This window comes from Rhinoraja longicauda, chromosome 2 (assembly GCF_053455715.1).
Source record: "Rhinoraja longicauda isolate Sanriku21f chromosome 2, sRhiLon1.1, whole genome shotgun sequence".
NCBI classification, from domain to species: Eukaryota; Metazoa; Chordata; class Chondrichthyes; order Rajiformes; family Arhynchobatidae; genus Rhinoraja; species Rhinoraja longicauda.
This window is the reverse complement of record NC_135954.1, coordinates 29,389,049-29,406,991: the sequence shown is the minus strand read 5'-3', so window position 1 is coordinate 29,406,991 and position 17,943 is coordinate 29,389,049. Positions and strand designations below refer to the sequence as shown.

General features: G+C 40.6%; 1 protein-coding gene across 1 annotated transcript in view; it reads left to right on the top strand.

The window, feature by feature from the left end:
• armc3 (armadillo repeat containing 3) overlaps positions 1–17,943 on the top strand; it is a 64,879-nt gene that overhangs the window by 18,669 nt on the left and 28,267 nt on the right. The window contains exons 8-11 of the mRNA XM_078427660.1: positions 4,869–5,052; positions 9,380–9,532; positions 9,650–9,755; positions 12,602–12,851. Coding sequence (XP_078283786.1) covers positions 4,869–5,052; positions 9,380–9,532; positions 9,650–9,755; positions 12,602–12,851 — 693 coding nt within the window. The remainder of the gene's footprint in view (positions 1–4,868; positions 5,053–9,379; positions 9,533–9,649; positions 9,756–12,601; positions 12,852–17,943) is intronic.

The following is a 17,943-nucleotide window of genomic DNA, read 5'->3' as shown; positions in this document are numbered from 1 at the left end:
CCTACGGGATCTCCCGGTTGCCAACCATTTCAACTCCCCGTCCCATTCCTCTACTGACCTTTCTGTCCTGGGCCTCCCCCATTCCCAGATTGAGGTAACATGCAAATTGGAGGAACAGCTTACAACCAAACGATATGAACATTGAATTCTCTCATTTTAAGTAACTTCATATCACACTCCCCTTCCCTCCTTGCCCCCATCCTCCTCCCTAGTCGTTTTTCCCTGTTCCACAGTTCTCCACATTGTTTTTCTTGAGATCACACCTTTCCTAGCCAACGATGGACCTACCGGACACCTCCCTACCTCAGGTCATTTGTGGCTGGCCCCGATTTGTCCCAGACCTCGTCTCCAGCTATTCACCTCTCCCCACCCCCTCCACCTCCTACTTTCAGTCTGAAGAAGGGTTTAGACCCAAAATATCACCCATCCTTCTTCTCCATATATGCTGTCTGACCTGCTGAGTTACTCCAGCACTTTGTGCCTATCTTTGTTAACAATATGATGCAGTCATGAAAATAGTCTAATTTTGTGTTGAAATAATAATCGTATTGTATGATAATTATTACCAAAATGATCAAATGTTCTGAATGAGAGAGAGTGGTCTTTTATGCCATCGGAGTTGAATTCGAAGAGTAAAACAAGAGCATTCTTTGCAGCTGTAAACAATATTTCTCAAAATCCTTACTAGTTTCATTTGTGAAATAAGGAGATTCGTCTCTCACCGGAAAAGGTTGCTTTTGACATATTCTTGGAATAATTACACGCTACTTAATATTCCCAGAATATTACTAGTATGAGGAATTGGAATTGGTGATGTTGTTAAATTGCAAGGTGGGACTTCCACTTTGTAAAGATGATTATTGTTAGAAATTAGTAAGACATGATGGTGACATAATGCTTAATATTCCAAATCCAAAGTCACTAGAGAGTATTCTGAGGGATAGTATATATGCACTTAGATGGACATGGGCTGATTAGGGATAGTCAACGTGGTTTTGTATGTGGGCGGTCGTGTTTCATGAATCTGACTGATTTTTTTGAAGATATTACCAAAAAGGTCGATGAAGGCGGAGTTGTAGATGTACACATGGATTTCAGTAAGGTATTTGACAAAGTTCCACATGGTAGGCTGCTATGTAATGTTAGATCCCGTGGGATTCAAGGAGAGATAGCTGAATTGATAGAAAATTGGCTTCATGGAAGGAAGCAGAGGGTGATGGTGGAAGGTTGCTTTTCTGACAGGAGGCCTGTGACTAGTGGTGAGCCTCAGGGTTTGGAGCTGGGGCCATTGCTATTTGTCATCTATATCAATCAATGATTTGGATGAGAATGTATATGGCATGGTTAGCAAATTTGCAGATGACATAAAAGTGGGTGGTATTGTAGATAGTGAAGATGGTTGTCAAAAATTGCAGCAGGATCACGATCAGCTGGCCAAATGGGCTGAGGAATGGTAGATGGAATTTAATGCAGAGAAATGTGAGGTGTTTCATTTTGGGAGCACTAACATGGGCAGAACCTAAACAGTGAACGGTACCTAAACAGTGAACTCTGGGGAGTGTAGTAGAGCAGAGGGATCTATGAGTACAGGTACATAGTTCATTGAAAGTGGCATCACAGGTAGATAAGGTGGTCAAAAAGGCTTTTGGTACATTGGCCTTCATCAGTCAGAGCATTGAGCAAAGAAGTTGGGAGCTCATGTTGCGGTGTATAAGACATTGGTGAGGTCGCATTTAGCGTATTGTGTTCAGTTTTGGGCACCATGTTATAGGAAAGATGTTGTCAAGCTGGAAATAGACAATAGGTGCAGGAGTAGGCCATTTGGCCCTTCGAGCCAGCACCGCCATTCATTGTGATCATGGCTGATCATCCACAATCAGTACCTCATTCCTGCCCTCTCCCCATACCCCCTGACTCCGCTATCATTAAGAGCTCCATCGAACTCTCTCCTGAAAGCATCCAGAGAATTGGCCTCCACTGCCTTCTGAGGCAGAGAATTCCACAGATTTACAACTCTCTGAGTGAAAAGGTTTTTCCTCAACTCCGTTCTAAATGGCCTACCCCTTATTCTTAAACTGTGGCCCCTAGTTCTGGACTCCCCCAACATTGGGAACATGTTTCCTTCCTCTAGCGTGTCCAATCCCTTAATAATCTTATATATTTCAATAAGATCCCCTCTTATCCTTCTAAATTCCAGTGTATACAAGCCCAGTCGCTCCAGTCTTTCAACATACGACAGTCCCGCCATTCCGGAAATTAACCTAGTAAACCTACGCTGCACGCCCTCAACAGCAAGAAGGTCCTTCCTCAAATTTGGAGACCAAAACTGCACACAGTACTCCAGGTGTGGTCTCACTAGGGCCCTGTACAACTGCAGAAGGACCTCTTTGCTCCCATATACAATTCTTCTTGTCATGAAGGCCAACATGACAAGAGGAGTTCTTCACTACCTGCTGTATCTGCATGCTTACTTTCAGTGACTGATGAACAAGGACACCCTGATCTCTTTTTACTTCCCCTTTTCCTAACTTGACACCATTCAGACAATAATCTGCCTTCCTGTTTTTACCACCAAAGTGGATAACCTCACATTTATCCACATTAATCTGCATCTGCCATGCATCTGCCCACTCACACAACCTGTCCAAGTCACCCTGCATCCTCATAGCATCCTCCTCACAGTTCACACTGCCACCCACTTTGTATCATCTGCAAATTTGCTAATATTGCTTTTAATTCCTTCATCTACGTCATTAATGTATATTGTAAATAGCTGCAATCCCAGCGCCGAGCCTTGCGGTACTCCACTAGTCGCTGCCTGCCATTCTGAAAGGGACCCGTTAATCCCTACTCTATGTTTCCTGTCTTCCAACCAATTTTCTATCCATGTCAGTACCCTACCCCCAATACCATGTGCTCTAATTTTGCCCATTAATCTCCTATGTGGGACCTTATCAAATGCTTTCTGAAAGTCCAGGTACACTACATCCACTGGCTCTTTCTTGTCCATTTTCCTAGTTACATCTTCAAAAAATTCCAGAAAGAGTGCAGAGAAGATTTATGAGGATATTGCCAGGACTTGAAGGCCTGAGCTATGGGGAGAGGTTGAGCAAGCTGGGACCCTATTCCTTGGAGTGCAGGAGGATGAGCGGTGATCTTGTAGAGGTGTATAAAATCATGAGAGGAATAGATTGTGTAGATGCGCAGAGTCTCTTGCCCAGAGTAGGACAATCAAGAGCCAGAAGACATAGGTTTAAGGTGAGGGGGGAAAAATTTAATAAGAATCTGAAGGGGTAGCTTTTTCATGCAAAGTGATAAGTGTATGTGTATGGAACGAGCTGCTAGAGCAGGTAGTTGAGGCAGGTACTATTGCAATGTTTAAGAAATATTTGGACAGGTACATGGTTAGGACAGGTTTAGAGGAATATAGGCCAAATGCAGGTATGTGGTGGGACTGGTGTAGATGGGACATGTTGGCCGGTGAGGGCAAGTTGGGCCGAAAGGCCTGTTTCTACGCTGTAAAACTCTAATTGACTCTAATATGACTCTAAAACTCTAATTGGTTGCAGTGTGTTGCTGAATTCACTTACTTCCCCCAATCTTTGATTCCCTGGGCAAATGTAATGTTGCCCTCAAATGAATCCCAGGATCCTTAAGGAAGTCCTAGTTTCACCTTCCTTTTTTGCCATCTGCCCTCCTCCTCCCTATGCCCTCTGCTGCCGTGCAGTGGAAAATTAATTTTGAACAGAATGTGAATAATCCAGCAGACAACATCAAACCATACGCCCATCCTTAGGGAGCACAGTGATATCTAAGTAAATGTTTTTCGCTTATGATCCCCATGGCTGCAGTTATAATTGTACTGTCACTATGTTCAGGTATATAAGCTGAAGAGAGGAGCAAAGGAATGAAGGAATACATTAGAATTTAAACTTTAAGAGATACAGCGTGGAAACAGGCCCTTCGGCCCACCCAGTCCACGCCGACCAGCGATCACTCTGTGCACTAACACTATCCTACACACTAGGGACAATTTACAGTAGCCAATGAACCTCCAAACCTGTACATCACTGAGCCATCCTAGATCTCAGCCATTCCTCAAATTCCCTTCCATTCCACCCTTGTTCTTGTTCCATATTTCTTGTTCCTTAAGTGTCATCCATCTGTATATCATAATGTAAAACACAAAGTGCAGGAGTGCAAAGTGCAAGTGTATGCTCCAAAGAAAAATGTCCCAGCTTATCCAACATCTCCCGATATCTCAAGCGCACAAGCCCAGGAAACATGCTGGTGAATTTCTTCTGCACCATTTCTAATTTAGTAACATTCTGAGGCTGGGCGACCAGAACTGCACACAGTGTGGTTTCACCAACAACTTGTACAGTTACTATGCTATAACTATCAGGTTCTTGAATTCACCCACACAATTCTATGATCCTGTGGCTCTCTGAAAATAACTTGATTTTTGAGACATTGGACTGGAATGTTAGGCTCTGTATGTAAGCCACTCTAACTGAAATAAGATATTTTTCTCACATGCTTGTGTGTACCATGTTATTGAAGCATTTAAATATAGCCCACTGTGCTATTTATTTGTTCTGGTGGATGCCAGCTCACTGGCTACTTCTCATAATTAGTAAGTACAATATTTAGTGAGTACAATTCCAATTTATTTCCACTTACAGATGATTATTGTTTTTGCTAGAGTTTACTCTGCATGATTCGATGTTCTATTATTCAGAGACCAAAGAAAAAAATTACAAAGTTGTAAATAAAATAGCTTTGATAATTTATATATTACAATTTTGTACAGCTGAAATTCTAATTTAATTCTATGTGATTTCATTAAAATTCTTTTCTCAACTTAGGAACTTGTTGATCTTCATGCAGACATTTTGCACGTGCTGGCAAATTGTCTGGAAGAGCCTGATAACGTAATGTATATTCGTGAATCGGGAGCCTTGGAAAAGTTTTTATTATTTGTCACCTCATCCACTCATCCAGAGGCCCAGAAGCATGCAGCTAAAGCAATAACACAATCAGCTCTTAACCGTATGTCAGAGAACTGAATTTCACAAGATAGTGATTAAAATGCAGTATCTAAAATTAATAATTTTAAGTAAACGTTAGTTATTAATTAATAAAGATCAAAATTATTTTTCAAAATTATGGCTTGACATTATATATGTATATTTTAGTTTACATTATATATTACAGTAGATTTTCTTCAAACACTGAATGAAAGATGTGAAAGACATAAACATTTGCAAGTTTGGCCTTGCAAGTATCACGGGATGTGTTTGTAACAGTCCTTTGAATTGAAATAACAATCCCAGTCCTCACCTTCAACATTCGTAGTTCTCCTTCCCCCTGACCCACATCTTCCATAGTTAAAGGAATGCATCCACAATTATGCAATCTGTTTTCATAGATTCATAGAGAAATACATCACAGACACAGGCCCCTCAGGTCTGAATTGTAAAATGCTCCCAGTTTCAAGCTTTTGGAAATTTCTTAAACCTCTGATTTATTGCTAGCTTTAATTTCTCCTATTAATCACAAAGCAAACAATTTTCCTGAAAGGATTTTTTTTGTTTTGTTCTTGAGGCACTAGGCATTGCCGGTCTACCTTCATTACTTCTAATACATTTTCCCAAAAGTCATAACCAATTCACCTCTCATACATTCATTGTTATTTTTTTATTAGATTTGAGATGCTGGTTTTGGAATAAATTATATCACCTTCAAGCTGAATACAAAATGTTAATGCAATATGATAACTCTGCTCTCGAAGTGCTTTTATAAGATTATTATTTAATCCTTGCAGTTTTTGACCAAGAAACCCATCTCATATGCATTTCCTCATTTCATCTATTTCTTTACTGCTGCTATTTTGACATCTGCATTCTACATGCAGTTTAAAAGCCCTCATGATTACCGTATCACAACTTTTCATATCTATTTTCTGGATTCGCCCTGCTGGTGGTTCTATCTGCAATTCACTAAAGGTTAATGCAGAAGTAAGCAAAACACCTTAAATGTCAAACTGCTGGGGGGAGTCAATGGATCAGGGAGTATTTGTGGAGGGAAATGGGCAATTTTTTTGCTCAAAATTCTCAGGAATTGAAATTCACAAGTGTGCTTCAGGTGTGCAGAGCCCTTATTAGATTTCAACTGGAATAATGTGTTTACTTTGGAACAGATTAGAAAAAATAAACATTAGGATAAATATATTGTCCAGGAGAATGGTGGGCTGGTAAACTTCTTCTATAATATATAATAATAATAATAATATATTCCTTTATTCGTCCCACACCGTGGAAATTTACAGTGTTACAGCAGCAAAGAGGATAGCAAGAGAGCATTATAAAGAGAGCATATTTTATTCATTATAAATAAAAGCTACATAAATTGTCATCAGTTTTCTGTGTGTTCTTAGCTGTTATTGTTGACTCATCTGCTGGGAGCAGTGCTGGTTGTGCAGTCGCACATCTCACATCCTTCTACGTTTAGAAGGAAATAAAAGATATAGTATTGATTTGATAATAGCTCTAGAAATTTAAAGTATTCTTGCACAATACATAGAAAAACAGATCATGAGTAGGCAGTATCAACATATTTTTATGAACAAGAAATTGTAATTAGCAACGTTATTGGAATTCTTTGAGGCAGGGTAGAAATGAAAAGCCAGTGAATGTAGTTGAGTATCCCGATCAGAAATATCTGAGGGTACGGAGGGAAACCAGAGAGGAAATTGCAGGTGCCCTGGCTGAGATGTATGTCATTAAATATGGGTGAGGTGCCGGAAGACTGGAGAGTGGCAAACGTTGTGCCTCTATTTAAGAAGGGCTGCAGGGAAAAGCCTGGGAACTACAGGTCAGTAAGTCACTAGAGACTATTCTGTGAGATAAGACATACATGTATTTAGATAGACAAGGATAAGCAGCACGGTTTTGTACATGGGAGATCGCGTCTCACAAATCTGATTGCGTTTTTAAAAAATGAGACCTAAAAGGTAGATGAGGGCAGAGCTGTAGTCGTATCTATGCAATTCAGCAAGGCTCAACATGCTAGGCTGCTCAGGAAAGTCAGATTGCATTGGATCCAAGGAGAAATAGCTGACTGGATAGAAAATTGGTTTCATGGAAGGAAGCAGAAGGTGATGGTAAAGGTTGCTTTTCAGACTGGAGGCCTGTGACTAGTGGTGTTCCTCAGGGTTTGGTGCTGGGCCTATTGCTTTTTGTCATCTATATCAATGATATGGATGAAAATGTACAAGACATGATTCACAGGTTTGCAGATGACACTAAAGTAGGTGATATTGTAGAGAGTGAAAATGGGTGTCAGAAATTGCACCAGGATCTTGATCGGTTGGGCAGGTGGGCTGAGGAATGGATGATGGAATTTAATAGAGAGAAATGCGAGGTGTTACAATTTGGGCAGTCTTCCAAGGGCAGGACCTACACTGAATGGGATCTAGGGTTGCAGGTGCATAGTTCCTTGAAAGTGGCATTACAGGTGGATAGGGTGGCTCTCGGCTCATTGGCCTACGTCAGTTAGAGTATTGAGTATAGTAGTTGGGAGGTCATGTTACAGTTGTATAAGACGTTAGGATAGGTTTTGATGGTTATGGGCCAAGCATGGACAGGTGGGACTAGTGAAGATGGGGCATGATGGTCAGCATGGACAGATTGGGCTGAAGGGCCTTTTTCCATGCTTTGTGACTCTATGAGTTTCCAAAGATATTTGGTAAGGTGGAGGTTTTTGGTGAGAATACAATATTGCATGAAGTTTTGGACCCTTGCTTTCAGCAAGAATAATTCTGCCTTAGAAGTGGCGCAAGTTGTCATTTGAGAAAATATTGATCAGAGCAGACCTATATACCCTGAAGTTTTGAAGAACATTATTGAAAGAAGTAAGATTCAAAAAGGACTTAATAGGATACACTGTATGCTGTTTAGATATTCCTTTGGGGGGGAGATAAGATGTTTTGGATAAGAGGTAAGACACAGAATTACATGTTCTAAAACTACTCCAAGATGATTGGGAATCTTGGGATCTAGAGAATTGTGGAGGCTGTCTCATAGCGTATTTTAATGGTTGAAATAAAATTCTGGACAATACAGAATCAAGGTGATTTGCAAGTAACAGCCTTCTTCAGAACACACCAGCACCATCTGTGGCATTTTCTTAAGTCTCCACCCTATCACAATCGTTATTCTCTCCACCAGGCCCCTCTCCCAACTTAAGTGCGAGTAAAACATGCTTGCTTTCTAACATTTTCTTGTTCTGATGATTATCATCCTGAATCATTAACTCTGTTCCCATCCCTGTAGATGCTGCTTCATCTGCTGAGTATAACCATATAACAACTACAGCACGGAAACAGGCCCGTTCGGCCCTACCTGTCCACACCAACCACTCTCTCTGACCTAGTCTCATCTACCTGCTCTCAGACCATAACCCTCCAATCCCCTCTCATCCATATACCTATCCAATTTACTCTTAAATAATAAAATCGAGCCTGCCTCCACCACTTCCACCGGAAGCCCATTCCATACAGCCACCAGCCTCTGAGTAAAGAACTTACCCCTCATGTTACCCCTAAACTTTTGTCCCTCAATTCTAAAGTTATGTCCCCTTGTTGGAATCTTCCCCACTCTCAAGGGAAAAAGCCTACCCACGTCAACTCTGTCCGTCCCTCTTAAAAATTTTAAAACCTCTATCAAGTCCCCCCTCAACCTTCTACGCTCCAAAGAATAAAGACCCAACCTGTTCAACCTCTCTCTGTAGCTTAAGTGCTGAAACCCAGGCAACATTCTAGTAAATCTTCTCTGTACCCTCTCCATTTTGTCGACATCCTTCCTATAATTTGCAATAATTAGTTTTCATTCCTATGTGTTGTATTATGAACTTTTTATTTTCCTTAGAATCATTCAATAATGTAATTCTGTGGTTGACAATGCAAATTATCTTTTGTGAAGGGTACTTGAGATGAGTTGGAGTTAGCATGAAGTAATCGAGACATTAATGTTCGTGGTAGATATGTGGTAGAATATTGGCTGTTGCTGTCTCCCAGCATCATTGGAATTGATTAAGTTATTCATTTATGGTAGGCTTGTACAGAAAGTACACTGCAGTGAGTTGAGAATTAAGAATAATACAAGTATTTTAGATAACTAAGAACATGTGATTCTCAAAGATGTACATTCTTTGTGTATCTCATTAATGATGCTTTCTTCATACTTTTCATCAGCTATTGCAGTTATTAGTTGTTCAAAGAATTCTTCCTTAGAAGGCATTTTTGTTTTGTAATTTCTTTTGCACTGATTTGTCTCAATGTTATATATCTATGTTTCTATGTTGCTATGTTTCTAAGGTGAAATTCGGCATATTTTACATCAAGAAGGTGTGGAAAAAGCATTGCAGTTACTTTTGGGAGTTAACAATGATGAAATCAGAGCTGCAGCTGCTGAAGCCATATCAGTCATGTGTGAAGATGAAGCTAGCAAAGAGTCTTTCAGAGCCGAAGGTAAACATGAATGACACAACATTATTCAAATGATAATTTGCTTTTCTTTGCATAGTAAAGTAGTCAACTACATATGTACACAGATTAACTAGATTTCTAAAATATTGTTTGCCAAAGGTATTTTTCGCCTGGTTCCATTGCTGATGAGTGACAATGAAGAACTGAGAGAAGCTGTTAATGTAGCTATAGCAAATCTGACAACTAATAATTCCAACAATATTAAGTAAGCAGTTTTATTATTAATGATATTTCTATTTGACACTCAAGTTTATCTTGAATATTTTTTGCTGTGAATTTAGATGTTCTTTAACAATTTCCCTGTTATGAATTTGGTGCACCATTTTTTTAAAAAGCCTGTAATTTATTAGATCCTAGTTTGATTTTGAACAGTATTTTAACAAAGTAGATTTATATTGTAGGTTTGGGCTTATAGTTGTACCTAATTTTCAGACTCAAGTTTAGTGTGAATTACTGTTATCTTCCTGTCATCAGATACAGACAAAGGGCTAAAATTCCTGAGATGGAAAACACTGCCAGACAAGAATTTATATAGGAAAAATGGTGGAGATCTGATGGTTTGAACATCACTCTCTATAAATTCAACAAATTATTGTCAGGAAATGATACATCTATTCACATAACCTTAGGGAAATTGTTAGGCTATTTTGATATTTTAAAGCTTCATTGGAAGTTAATTTGAGTATTTTATGGGTCTTTCAAAATTGGTGCTGTAGAAAAATGTTTTTTTAATTAAATTTCTATTTATTATGTGTTTTTAAAAATTGACACCTCAATGTTTTTCTGTTTGAGTGTTATTCTGCCATCTGCTGGTAAACTGTCAGAATTGTCTTTGCGTCCTGATGGGAATGGACATTAAAAGCAGGAGGAGGCCACCTGGCCCTTCGAGCCTGCACCATCACTCAATAAGACTATGGCTGATCTGATTGAAAACTTACCTCTACATTCCCGCTGACCCATGGTATCTTTTAAATCCATGTACCTCTGCCTTAAAATCGTACATTTCTCTGATTCCCCTGCCTGTTAAAAAAAGAGTTCATGACCCTCTGAGAGAAAATAAATCTCATCAGATCTATCTTAAAATAGGCAACCTCTTATTAACACATGAGTACCTTTATTCTACATTCTCCTCCCAGAAGAAATATCCTCTCCATCATACACATCCTATCAAGGCCCTTAAAGGTCTTCTGTGCTTTAATCAGGTTGCCTCTCACTCTCCAAAGACACTAGGTTTAACAAGTGGATTATTCTAACCATCATATTGGAATGGAGTATGTAGCTGTACCCATGGACAGATAGAAATCGTTCTCTGCTATACTTGTGCCAGCTCAACAGAACTCCAAGATCTTAACCTCAATAAGTCTAAACTTTTCTCTGATGTCAAATGCCAATATGTTCACATTATCAACACTTTTGGGGGAATGGGGTTGTGTTCTATCCATTCAAAGTGAGATTTTATATTTCTGATAGTGTCAATGACTAGCGGCAGATAGAGTCCGAAGAAGGGTCTCGTCCCGAAACGTCACACATTTCTTCTCTCCAGAGATGCTGCCTGAGCTGCTGAGTTACTCCAGCATTTTGTGATACGTTCGATGTGTCAATGACTAGGATTAGTAGTAACATATAAGTTTTGCTGAAATTGAACCGACTGTGAGGCCAATTGATCAGCTTCTACAACAGCCAAAATCTTTTGTAATGCACTTATTGCTAGTTAAAAATATAAGCATCCAGAGAACATGATGAGATTTCAGAGTTGTCGAAGTAAAGTGGAGGAAGTTTACATTGCAAGCAGGCCTTTAAGCAACTCATGCCAGCTCCGTCATTCACTTAAATTATGGCTGATCTGATTTACTGTAACCTTCACTTTGCTGATTTCATTCTACTACCTGCTGTCCCTCCTAGTTGTGTGACCTCTGCAAACTTGGATACATAACTCCCCAAATTTTTTTTAAATGGTTGAAAATTGGGGCCTCAATGCAGATCACTGAGATAGTCACAGACAAAATTGAATATATCATCTTATTCAACAATGATGTATTTTCATTATATTTTTGTGGGCTAATGAGGCCAATATAGGGGCTGCAAGACCTTTCCACAGATGGCAAGTGATGGCTGATATAGCAGGTAGACGGGTAGTGATCTGAAGTGAAATGAAGTGAAGTGGTCTACTCCTTCCATAGCTTACATTTGTGTACCCAGTGCATAATTATCTATACCACTGTGATGAATCTTTCTCCACTTTGAGTGTCAAAGCCAAGGATTCTATGAGTCAGTGAGAATGTTGCATTTCATCAAGAAAGCTTTGAGCAGTTCCTCAAATCTTTGGTGGACACAAAATGCTGGAGTAACTCAGCGGGTCATGCAGCATTTCTAGAGAGATGTAATGGGTGATGTTTCGGGTGGAGACCCTTCTTCAGACTGATGTCAGGGGAGTGGGGAAATTTATTCTCCTTTCTCCCTCTGTGACAGAGCTTGGAATAGACCATTTATTTCATACATTTCTTAGTCATAGTCATTCACTCTTATATGGGATAAAACAAAAACTGCCAGAAATAGACAGCATTTCTGAAGGGAAAAACAAAGTCAGTGTTTCAAGTAAATGGCCTTTTATCAGAACATTGACATGAAAATCAAAAAACTGCAGATGCTAAAAATCTAAAGCAGGAACAGGAAATGGTAGAAATGCTCAGCAAGTCAGACTGTATCTGTAAGAAGATAAATAGAGTCAGTCTTTCAGGTTGAAGACCCTTCATCAGGTCTTTAACCTGAAACAATAACTGTTTATTTTCCGAAGATGGACACAAAAAGCTGGAGTAACTCAGTTGGTCAGACAGCATCTTTAGAGAAAAGGAATAGGTGACGTGTCGGGTCGAGACTCTTCTTCAGACTGAACCCATTCCTATTCTCCAGAGATGCTGTCTGACCCGCTGAGTTACTCCAGGTTTTTGTGTCTATCTTTGGTTTAAACCATTTCTTCCAAGCTGTACCTGTTTCATTATGACCACGCATAAAAAGAAAAGCTTGATTGTGATATGTATTTTATTTGTACAGTGCTGTTTTTGATGCCAAAGGAGTGGAGCCATTGGTGAAATCACTACATGATTCAAGTGATACTATTGTTGCCAGTGCTGCTACTACAATTACTAATCTAGCTCTACAGGAACCTATACGTGGCAGTATTCAGAGTTATGGCGCCATGACAATGATTGTGGAACCACTGAGGTCAAATAATACCCTAGTGCAGAGCAAGGCTGCACTCGTTGTGGCTTCACTGGCATGTGATGTGAATGGAAGAACAGAGGTAGGCTGTGAGATTCTAAATAGTGATAGTATTGTGTTAAATGTACTTATAAAATTAAATGTAACGATGGACCAATGTGGGCTCCACCTTTCCACGATCATCGTTGCTGGCTTTGAATTGTCCTTTTGCATACTTTTCATTCATTTGTTCTATGTACCTTTTCATATCTCTCGTTTTCCTCTCCCCTGACTCTCAGATTGAAGAAGGGTTTCGACCTAAAAGGTCACCTATTCCTTTTCTCCGGAGATGCTGCCTGACCCACTGAGTTATTCCAGCTTTTTTGGGTCTATTTTAAATGTAATATTAAGGAGAGGAAGTATAACATAGCAAAGAAGAGTGGGAAGACAGAGGATTGGGACTCTTTTAAAGAGCAACAAAAGTTAACTAAAAAGGCAATACGGGGAGAAAAGATGAGGTGCGAGGGTAAACTAGCCAATAATATAAAGGAGGATAGCAAAAGTTTTTTTAGGTACGTGAAGAGGAAAAAAATAGTCAAGGCAAATGTGGGTCCCTTGAAGACAGAAGCAGGGGAATTTATTATGGGGAACAAAGAAATGGCAGACGAGTTAAACCGTTACTTTGGATCTGTCTTCACTGAGTCAAGTCAAGTCAAGTCAATTTATTTGTATAGCACATTTAAAAACAACCCACGTTGACCAAAGTGCTGCACATCTGACTAGGAAAAAAAAAAGAAACATACAGTGGCAGGCAGCCAAACACAACGGCGCGGCCATCTTGAACAAAATGTTAATTCAATCACCCACAGTCCAACAATGATCACCCACAGTCCCACAATAAAAGCACTAAACAGGCACCCAAATTACCCAACCCCAAAAACCCCCCAAAACACAGTCCAACAATAGAAGCATTAAATAGGCATTCAAATCACACACCCTAAAACCCCCAAAAACACAGTCCAACAATAAAAACATCAAACAGGCACTCAAACCACCCAACCCCAAAAAAACACACAAAAAAGAAACATCCATCAAAGAAACATCCATCACAGTGAGTCTCCTCCAGTCCTCTCCTCACTGTGATGGAAGGCAACAATGTCTTTCCCTTCTCCCGCTGAGGAAGATACACACAATCTCCCAAATGTTCTAGGGGCCGGAGAACCTAGGGTGATGGAGGAACTGAAGGAAATCCACATTAGGCAGGAAATGGTTTTGGGTAGACTGATGGGACTGAAGGCTGATAAATCCCCAGGGCCTGATGGTCTGCATCCCAGGGTACTTAAGGAGGTGGCTCTAGAAATAGTGGAAGCATTGGAGATCATTTTTCAATGTTCTATAGATTCAGGATCAGTTCCTGTGGATTGGAGGATAGCAAATGTTATCCCACTTTTTAAGAAAGGAGGGAGAGAGAGAGAAAACGGGTAATTATAGACCAGTTAGTCTGACATCAGTGGTGGGGAAGATGCTGGAGTCAATTATAAAAGACGAAATTGCTGAGCATTTGGATAGCAGTAACAGGATCATTCCGAGTCAGCATGGATTTACGAAGGGGAAATCATGCTTGACAAATCTACTGGAATTTTTTGAGGATGTAACTAGGAAAATTGACAGGGGAGAGTCAGTGGATGTGGTGTACCTCGACTTTCAGAAAGCCTTCGACAAGGTCCCACATAGGAGATTAGTGGGCAAAATTAGGGCACATGGTATTGGGGGTAGGGTACTGACATGGATAGAAAATTGGTTGACAGACAGAAAGCAAAGAGTGGGGATAAATGGGTCCCTTTCGGAATGGCATGCAGTGACCAGTGGGGTACCGCAAGGTTCGGTGCTGGGACCCCAGCTATTTACGATATACATTAATGACTTAGACGAAGGGATTAAAAGTACCATTAACAAATTTGCAGATGATACTAAGCTGGGGGGTAGTGTAAATTGTGAGGAAGATGCAATAAGGCTGCAGGGTGACTTGGACAGGTTGTGTGAGTGGGCGGATACATGGCAGATGCAGTTCAATGTAGATAAGTGTGAGGTTATTCACTTTGGAAGTAAGAATAGAAAGGCAGATTATTATCTGAATGGTGTCAAGTTAGGAGGAGGGGGAGTTCAACGAGATCTGGGTGTCCTAGTGCATCAGTCAACGAAAGGAAGCATGCAGGTACAGCAGGCAGTGAAGAAAGCCAATGGAATGTTGGCCTTCATAACAAGAGGAGTTGAGTATAGGAGCAAAGAGGTCCTTCTACAGTTGTACCGGGCCCTGGTGAGACCGCACCTGGAGTACTGTGTGCAGTTTTGGTCTCCAAATTTGAGGAAGGATATTCTTGTTATGGAGGGCGTGCAGCGTAGGTTCACTAGGTTAATTCCCGGAATGGCGGGACTGTCGTATGTTGAAAGGCTGGAGCGATTGGGCTTGTATACACTGGAATTTAGAAGGATGAGGGGGGATCTTATTGAAACATATAAGATAATTAGGGGATTGGACACATTAGAGGCAGGAAACATGTTCCCAATGTTGGGGGAGTCCAGAACAAGGGGCCACAGTTTAAGAATAAGGGGTAGGCCATTTAGAACGGCGATGAGGAAGAACTTTTTCAGTCAGAGAGTGGAGAAGGTGTGGAATTCTCTGCCTCAGAAGGCAGTGGAGGCCAGTTCGTTGGATGCTTTCAAGAGAGAGCTGGATAGAGCTCTTAAGGATAGCGGAGTGAGGGGGTATGGGGAGAAGGCAGGAACGGGGTACTGATTGCGCGTGATCAGCCATGATCGCATTGAATGGCGGTGCTGGCTCGAAGGGCTGAATGGCCTACTCCTGCACCTATTGTCTATTGTCTATTAACTCTGTCGTGTAAGCAGCATGAAGAATGTGAAACATAATAAGGCAAACAAAATGCTTCAATTTTGTCACAACAGACAACTTTAGTGGATGAATTATACAAAGCATGAGCATTGTCATCGTGAATGCACGACACTAACTGCACAAAGAAGCAAAGTTAAGAAATGTTTAACCTATGCTGTTGGCCATCACATCTTGTTAGATACTGATGTTATTTGAGCAACTTGAGCATTTGAGGAGGTTTATTGGCTTTAGTTATCTTTAAATAACTAAATGAAGTTATTGGATATTGTTTCATCTTTCGGGGTAATCATTAATATGACATTTTTGTTGCTGCTGGTACCTGATTTATTTCCATTGTAAAATATTTCGTTTTCTTCCGGTTATTGTTGCACAATAAGATAACCAAGTGGATAGATATATAATGTTTTTGAAGTTTCCCATAAGATTCCTAGATTAGGCAGGTAACCGAAAGCATTGCTTCAGGAAACTACAAAGGTAGATGCAATTTTGCATCACTTGCAAATTCACTGATTTATTTTTTAGAAACATAGAAAATAGGTGCAGGAGGAGGGCATTTGGCACTTCGAGCCAGCACCGCCATTTATTGTGGTCATGTCTGATCATCCACAATCAGTAACCCGTGCCTGCCTTCTCCCCATATCCCTTGATTCCACTAACCCCTACAGCTCTATCTAACTCGCTTTTAAATTAATCCAGTGAATTGGCCTCTACTGCCTTCTGCGGCAGAGAATTCCACAAATTCACAACTCTCTGGGTGAAAAAGTTTTTTCCCATCTCAGTTTTAAATGGACTCCCCTATATTCTTAGACTGTGGCCCCTGGTTCTGGACTCCCCCAACATTGGAAACATTTTTCCTGCATCTAGCTTGTCCAGTCCTTTTATAATTTTATACGTTTCTATAAGATTCCCTCTCATCCTTCTAAATTCTAGTGAATATAAGCACAATCTTTCCAATCTTTCCTCACATGACAGTCCCGCCATCCCGAAGATTAACCTCGTGAACCTACGCTGCACTGCCTCAATAGCAAGGATGTCCTTCCTCAAATTAGGAGACCAAACCTGCACACAATACTCCAGATGTGGTCTCACCAGGGTCCTGTACAACTGCAGAAGGATCTTTTTACTCCTATACTCAAATCCTCTCGTTATGAAGGCCAACATGCCATGAGCTTTCTTCACTGCCTGCTGTACCTGCATGTTTACTTTCAATGACTGGTGTACAAGGGCACCCAGGTCTCATTGCACTTCCCTTTTTCCTAATCTGACACCATTGAAATAATAATCTGCCTCCTTGTTCTTGCTGCCAAAGTGGATAACCTCACATTTATTTACATTATACTACATCTGCCACACATCTGCCCACTCACTCAACCTGTCCAAGTCACCCTGCAACTTCCTAGCATCCTCTTCGCAGTTCACACTGCCACTCAGCTTTGTGTCATCTGCAAATTTGCTAGTGTTACTTTTAATTCCATCATCTAAATCATTAATATATACCAAATAGTTGCGGCCCTAGCACCGAGCCTTGTGGTACTCCATTCGCCACTGCCTGCCATTCTGACAGGGACCCGTTTATTCCTACTATTTGTTCCCTGTCCGCCAAACAATTCTCTATCCATGTCAATACCCTACCCCCAATGGCATGTGCGCTAATTTTTGCCAACTAATCTCCTGTGTGGGACCTTATTAAAGGCTTTCTGAAAGTCCAGATACACAACATCTGGCTCTCCTTCATCCATTTTACTTGTCACATCCTCAAAAAATTCCAGAAAATTAGTTAAGTAGGATTTCCCCTTCATACATCCATGCTGACTTGCACCAATCCTTCTACTGCTATCCAAATGCTCCGTTATTACTTCTTTAATAATTGACTCCAGCATCTTCCCCACCACCGATGTCGGGCTAAGTGGTCTATAATTCCCCGTTTTCACCCTCGCTCCTTTCTTGAAAAGTGGGATAACATTAGCTACCCTCCAATCCACAGGAACTGATCCTGAATCTATAGAACATTGGAAAATGATCACCAATGCATCCACGATTTCAATAGAGAATAGACAATAGGTGCAGAAGTAGGCCATTCAGCCCTTCGAGTCAGCACCAACATTCAATGTGATCATGGCTGATCATTCTTAATCAGTACCCCGTTCCTGCCTTCTCCCCATACCCCCTGACTCCACTATCCTTAAGAGCTGTATCTAGCTCTCTCTTGAATGCATTCAGAGAATTTCGAGAGTACCCTGGGATGCAGACCATCTGGCCCTGGGGATTTATCAGTCCCATCAGT